The 6,309-nt window shown below is 61.1% G+C and overlaps 2 protein-coding genes across 4 annotated transcripts in view; both read left to right on the top strand.

Annotated features, from left to right (window-relative positions):
- Nucleotides 1-157: 157 nt before the first annotated feature.
- RILP (Rab interacting lysosomal protein) lies at nt 158-3,869 on the top strand. Of its 3 annotated transcripts, none has more exons than XM_034641241.1 (8): nt 158-671; nt 746-839; nt 929-1,035; nt 1,089-1,358; nt 1,645-1,790; nt 2,162-2,284; nt 2,993-3,076; nt 3,349-3,869. In XM_034641241.1, the coding sequence occupies exons 1-8, from the start codon at nt 444-446 to the stop codon at nt 3,491-3,493; spliced, it is 1,197 nt and encodes a 398-aa protein (XP_034497132.1). In that variant the 5' UTR covers nt 158-443; the 3' UTR covers nt 3,494-3,869. The 3 variants fall into 3 exon arrangements, with proteins under 3 accessions (XP_034497132.1, XP_034497133.1, XP_002918099.2); XM_002918053.4 differs by having other exon boundaries at nt 170-671; nt 1,125-1,358; XM_034641242.1 differs by lacking the exon at nt 2,993-3,076 and having other exon boundaries at nt 167-671.
- Nucleotides 3,870-4,264: 395 nt separating this feature from the next.
- The window catches only part of SCARF1 (scavenger receptor class F member 1), an 11,364-nt gene continuing 9,319 nt past the window's right edge, over nt 4,265-6,309 (top strand). The window contains exons 1-4 of the mRNA XM_034640616.1: nt 4,265-4,424; nt 4,742-4,803; nt 5,052-5,153; nt 6,019-6,307. Of these exons, the coding sequence (XP_034496507.1) occupies nt 4,327-4,424; nt 4,742-4,803; nt 5,052-5,153; nt 6,019-6,307 (551 nt within the window). The 5' untranslated portion in view covers nt 4,265-4,326. The remainder of the gene's footprint in view (nt 4,425-4,741; nt 4,804-5,051; nt 5,154-6,018; nt 6,308-6,309) is intronic.

Below are 6,309 nucleotides of genomic sequence, written 5' to 3' on the forward strand. Positions count from 1 at the left end.
GAGGTTTGTGGTCCCCGGCAAGTGTGGTGCCCAGCCTCTGGCTGAGGCCAGTGACAGCCCTCCGACCTCACCCATCGCCTGTAGTACTTGGTAGCTAAGTTGGGCCTCATGACTCCAGACACGGGGGTGGAGCCTGGATTGGGCGCTGTGGGGAGGGATGACAAAAGTGACCACTTAGAGCCCTGAGCCTCAGCTCTTGGACGCCTGGCTGGAAGTAGGCAGTCCTGCTTCCTGTGACCTTGGGGGCTTGAACAGGACAGGGCCCAGGAGGCCCAGGGCACTACCTCCTTCCCCAAGCCTTTTCTCTTAATCGCTCCTCCTCTGTCGCTTCTTCCCCGCCCTCTACTGCCCTGAACTGCTTCCTGGGCCGGAACTGTTTGGCTTTTTCCTGCCTCAGGGTTGGAAGGGGGGGGGGGTGTCGCAGCTCTTAACTTTCTGGGAACATGGAGACCAGGAAGGCAGTGCCTGGGGTGAACAGCTGCGGGTCTCGAGTGGCCCCAGGGTCAGGGACGGCCGCAGAGCTCGTGTACCATCTAGCCGGGGCCCTGGGCACGGAGCTAAAGGAGCTGGCGCGCCGCTTCGGACCAGAGGCGGCGGCCAGGCTGGTGCCGCTAGTGGTGCGGACGCTGGAGCTCCTGGAAAAGGCTGCCGTGGGGCCGGACCCAGACTCAGTGAGTCACCGCCCTTTCCCCTGGCCCCCCGCAGGCCTGGTGGGAGCCTAGCCCTCACAGCCTGGCCTCCCCAGCTGCAGGTGTCAGCGCAGCAGGCCGAAGCGGAGTTGCGGCAGCTGCGGGAGGAGAACGAGCGCCTCCGCAGAGAGCTGCGCTCTGGGCCGCAGGGTGAGTGCGGGCACTGCCAAGGGGCGGGGCGGGGCGGGCCGGCTCAGGGCCTCCTCCCCAGGCCTCCGCTAACAACGCCCCTTCCTCAGAGGAGCGCGCTCTCCTGAGGCAGCTCAAGGAGGTCACCGACCGCCAGCGGGACGAGCTCCGCGCGCACAACCGAGACCTGCTGCAGCGGAGCCAGGAGACCGAGGCGGTGAGGGCGGGGCGGGGCGAAGGGCGTGAGGCCGTTCCCCACTCCACCCATAGACGCCCCGCCTACCTCCCCTTTTGCTCCGCCCCCAGCTGCAGGAGCAGCTGCAGCGCCTCCTACTGGTGAATGCGGAGCTGCGGCACAAGCTGGCCGCGGTAGAAGCCCAGCTGCGCGCCGCGAGGGACCGCGAGAGAGAGCGGGAGCTACAGCGCCAGGGGGTCGTGGAGTTGGCGCGGGACCAGGCCGGGGGGGCCGGGTACGAACAGAGGCAGGAGCCTGAGCGGGCCGCCGCCGACGCAGGAGCCCCGGGGACCCCTGAGGACCCGGTGAGGGCCCATCACAGTACTCACAGGTCCGGTGCTTGCTGGGCCCTCGCGAAGGGTTTGCTGTGATGCGCAGCAGGTCCATCGGGAAGGGGGGAGGCGGCACACAAGTGCGCGGCCGTGGCCGGCCCCTGCTCCCACGCTCAGCAGAGCACTTATCTGTCATCTGTTGCAGCGCCCTCGGCTCCCGAGTCTCGCTGCCTGTCACTTGCTCTAGTATTCCTGTGATGGCGCGGGGGCAGGCGAGCGCCATAGGCGCACCCCTCTGACCAAGCCTGTCCTCCTGCAGGCGGGTGCCCTGCAGCAGCCAGGGCGCCCCTCCAAGGCAGGGCAGTGCAGCTTCAGTCGAGAGGAGCTTGAGCAGATCCTTCAGGAGCGGAATGAGCTCAAAGCCAACGTGTTCCTGCTGAAGGAGGAGTTGGCCTACTTCCAGAGGTGAGGGCCGTGGGCAGGGGTTGGGAGGCTCCGCTCACACCTATTCCTGGGCCTCAAGTCACCAGCTTCATTCTTTGGTTCACTGATCTATCTACAGTGACATGGGCCAGGCACTGTGCTGGACACTGGGAGGACATGAATCACACCGCCCCTGCCTTCCTAGAACCTCTTCCATATGGGGGAGGAAATAGTACAAAAAGTCAGCAGCGGTCAAAGAAAGATTCCTAGGAGGGGGCAACGCCTAAGCTAAGTCTGAGGGGTGTTAGCATGGCAGAGTGTTTCAAAAAGGGGAACAACATGCACGGGTACTTGGGATGAGACCAGCTGTTGGCATCCCCACTGGTTACTCTGCCCTTTTCCCTCCTCTGTAGGGAGCTGCTCACAGACCACCGGGTCCCTGGGCTTCTGGTTGAGGCCATGAAGGTGGCTGTCAAGAAGCAGCGGAAGAAGATCAAGGCCAAAATGTTAGGGATCCCAGAGGAAGCTGAGAGCAGGTAAGTCCCTGCCTCCATTCCCACTGAGCCAGCCCTCCCTTGCTCTTTCCGCTGAGCCTGATGACCGAGCCTGGTCAGCTCTAACCCAGCCTAATCACCCCTTGAGTTTACCACCTTAGCCTCATCACTCCCTGAACATGTCACCTAGCCTAGTCACTTCTTAAACCTGCTAACCTGGCCTGGTCACCCCGAGCCTGCTGCCCAGGCTACCCTGCTGAGTCTACCACTCCGGCCTGGTCACCCCCTGAGCCTGCCACTCCGGCCTGCTGTCCAGGCTATCCTGCTGAGCCTGCCACTTTGGCCTAGTCACCCCCTGAGCCTGCCGTCCAGCCTGCCACCCTTCTCTCTGGATCGCACTGCTCCGACTTGCCATGCTCACCATACCTCCTGCTGAAGAAATCTGGTAATGCTGCTTCTCCACGTTAGTTTTTCAGTTTCCTGTCTTGGCTGAATCTGTTCTCAGAGGGTTAAGAAGGTAATTACAGCCACATCAGGGCCTGCTGTTAAGCTATAAACTAAAAGCCTTAAGATGTCCTTCGTCTCCCTAGCACCTCCTTCTCTCCAGCCTTGAGGGTCCTGTAGTCACTCTGTCCTCCCCTGGCTGTTCCCGGGTACTGTGCAGAAGGCTGGACACAGCTGGACTCCCGTTGTCCCCCAGGGCCTTGATAAATGACCCCCACATGTCCCCTCTCCTCTTCTCTGCCTCAGTGATGATGAAGACAGCTCGTGGCTCCTGCTCTCCTGTGCTAAGGGAGCTCACCCTCCACCCACTGAGTCCAGAATACAGAGTTTGTATGTTAGGGGAAGAGGAAGGGCAAAGGTTGTGGGGGTGAAGGAGGGGCCCCACCTTTGTTCTTCTTCCCTTTCCTGCTCCACTGACATTCATCTTGCTGTCCTGAGCTCTAAGCATGCCCCTCCCTCCATTGGTCCTGGTCCCTTTGCCTCCTCAGTACCTCATGCTGCCCTTTCTTCCTGTTGTCACCCCTCTTCCCACCACTCCCTGAGCCCATAGCCTTGACCTCTCTGGCATCCAAGCTGAAAATGCCTCTTGGTTCTCCCCCCAGCTTTGGCCTGTCCTATGAGGGTGACACGGAGGTCCCCGAAGAGCAGACCGGCAGCATGGCTCCCAGTGAGCTAGGGGGAGAAGAGGAGGCCCCACAGCAACCCCACGTGGAGCCTGGGGGCAGCCCCACAGTCCTCAGCTCCTGAGGGCTCTGCTCTGCACTTGATGAACATCTTGGTCTGGGGGTCTCAGCTGCCCCAGAGACCTGACTTTGGAATCTAGCTATGGGTGGATGTGTGGCCTCAAATGAAGACGGGGCTCCTTCCTTCTTGGCCCCCCCCCCCAGGCTCTTTCCCAGTCCTGGCCTGAGCCAGGGCATGATGAGGAGCTCAGTCGACCTTCCTTCCCTGTATCTCTGTGCCAAGCCTCAGGGGCCAGATAAAAGTGCTTCCTCCCGGAGTCTCAGTTTTCCCATCCATAAAAAAGAGAGCTAACTACCTACCTCCCAGGGGTTTGTGAGAACGGCCTAAGCTACTTAATAAAGCAGCTGCCCGTGATACCCAGAAACGGCTCCGTGTCTGTGTGTCAGTGGTCTGCCCCCACCTGGCTCTGCCAGGACCAAGGGCAGGCTGTGGTTTCTTCACAGGGTCTTGTTGGTTGTTCGTGGGTGGGGAGCTTCTCCCAGCTGGGGCCTCACTTGGGTAGTATGACCTAATGGAAAGACGTGGCTCCCGCTCTCACTGCACACCCTTGCCTGTCCTCGTATGGTGGGACTTGCAGCTTCATCTTCCAGCCCCCTCCAGACTGAGATCAGCCCCTAAAGCCCCCACTCAGCCTTCACCACGGCCTTCCCTTCCTTTTCATTTCTCTGGTGTCTGGTCTTCCCAGCACCCACCCACCCGCCCTCTCAGGGAGGTGCCTCATGGCAGCCCGCCCCTTCACACTGGTTTCCTCAGGAAAGGCCTTGGAAGGAAGCAGGGAGGGGGTTGGGAGCTGTGGGGGCCAGACTAACCCAAGCCCTCCGGCTGGACTGGCCGCCATGGGCCTGAGGCTGCTCCCACTGTTGCTGCTCTGGACACAGGGGACCCGGGGGTCCAAGCTGGACCCCAATGGGCAGCATGTCTGCATGGCCAGCAGGTGGGTCTTTGTGGGAATCTCATGTGGGGCGGGGGGTGGCTGAACTTGTGTTGAGGCATTGCTGGGAAGGAGGACATGAGGGAAGAGGCCATGGGGCTGAAGGGTAGGGGGCCTGGGGACAGCCTGGAGGGTGGTGGATAGTCAAGGCCGAAGGTGGGAGGACCAGGGAAGGAAAGGGACGGGGTTAGGGACACTGGGGCTGTGACTCTTGGCTAGGCCTGCCTGATGGGGCTGAGGCAGCCTCCCACATCTCAGCCAGAGACAGTGACCCACCTACGGAGCCAGTCTGCCCCCGCTGACCTCTCTCTGCCCCACAGCCCCTCTGCTGAGCTCCAGTGCTGCCCTGGCTGGAGGCAGAAAGATCAAGAATGCACTATCCGTGAGTAGCCAGAACGGATCCCCACCCGAGAAGAAATGAAGATGTAGCCCAGTGACCCCTCCTTCCTCTCCTCCTTGGGCCTATTTCCCTTCCTGAGCCCTAGAGCTAGAGTCCATCCTGACACACACCCCCAGCCCTGAGGGCATGGCTGTTAGAGGGACAGGGTGCTGGGAGCCAGTGAGAGGGGCAGAGTGTTCCCTGGTTGGGCCATGCCACTGTCCTTTCCACCTGGGTGGGATGTTTTTCAGCTATCTGTGAGGGGCTAGATGCCTGCCGGGAAGATGAAGTATGTGTGAAACCAGGCCTCTGTCGATGCAAACCTGGATTCTTCGGGGCCCAGTGCAATTCCCGTGAGTCCTAGTTTCACCTGGAGGATGAAGTTTCTAGGCAGAACCAGGGAGGGGGGATGCAAAGCACGTAGAAATGTGCTCTTACAACAGCAGGGCCAGAATACCTCCAAGCTTTATTGAGGAAATTGAGGCCCAGAGTCGGGAAGTACCGCATTCCTGGAAGATGCCCTGAGTCATCTGGTTTTTACCCAGATCCACAAAGCCCTACCCACAGTTTCAGTTTTGTGCCCTTCACCATCACATTCAACTTCACAGAAAAGACGCTGGTTATCCCTGTTAATTGCAAAATGGCCACATTCTCAGTCTCCCTCACATGCACTTTATACATCCGTGGAGGGTGGAAGGAGACCCCCGGTTGGGCTCTCTGTCCTCTGGTAGAAAGAGGGGCATGGGAAAGGGTTTGGTGGGCAAGATGGCCAGAGAACAGGAATCAGGGCTGAGAGGAGACACTAGGGGCAAATGTGGCTTCCCTTGCGCTCTCACGGTCAGCATCTGGGCCGAGGTGGACACTCAAGACGCCCTGTTCAGTGGCGTGGGGGTGGGAAGTGGGGGGATGGGCATGAGAGGGAGGACTTCTGTGTGACTCTGGGCAAAGCGTCTCCCACTCAGGAATTTGAAGTGTGTTCTCGCGTAGGAAGTAGGAAGCTGGGCCACTGCAAAGGGTTTTTGTAGTTGGGAGTCACAGGCAGGAAGTGAGCTGTGCCCCACGAGTTTAGGCTGCCAGATGTTCAAGGGTCTGTCTCTGGTTCCTGGGGGTGGGCCTGGCGCCCCTCTTCCTTATGGAAGGGGGCGCGAGGCGGAGATCCATGCCTGGCCCTGAGCCCGCTGACCCGCTTCCGTTCCCCACCCCACCCCATCTCTGCAGGCTGCCCGGGCCAGTACTGGGGCCCCGATTGCCGTGAGATCTGTGCCTGCCACCCACACGGCCAGTGCGAGCCGGCCACGGGCGTGTGCCACTGCCAAGCGGACCGCTGGGGCGGCCGTTGCGAGTTCGCGTGCGCCTGCGGCCCCCACGGGCGTTGCGACCCCGCGACGGGCGCGTGCCGCTGCGAGTCTGGCTGGTGGTCGTCCACTTGCCGCCGTCCGTGCCAGTGCAACCCGGCGGCGGCGCGCTGCGATCAAACGGACGGCTCCTGCCGTTGCGAGCCGGGCTGGT

This window comes from Ailuropoda melanoleuca, chromosome 13, assembly GCF_002007445.2.
Source record: "Ailuropoda melanoleuca isolate Jingjing chromosome 13, ASM200744v2, whole genome shotgun sequence".
Taxonomy (NCBI): domain Eukaryota; kingdom Metazoa; phylum Chordata; class Mammalia; order Carnivora; family Ursidae; genus Ailuropoda; species Ailuropoda melanoleuca.

Excerpts from the sequence above, each read along its gene's own strand:
- RILP (XM_034641241.1), top strand. The coding sequence starts at position 444 with ATGGAGACCAGGAAGGCAGTGCCTGGGGTGAACAGCTGCGGGTCTCGA. Across the intron at positions 840-928 it reads GCTGCGCTCTGGGCCGCAGG|AGGAGCGCGCTCTCCTGAGG; the intron begins GTGAGTGCGGGC and ends CCCCTTCCTCAG. Across the intron at positions 2,285-2,992 it reads CCAGAGGAAGCTGAGAGCAG|TGATGATGAAGACAGCTCGT; the intron begins GTAAGTCCCTGC and ends TCTCTGCCTCAG.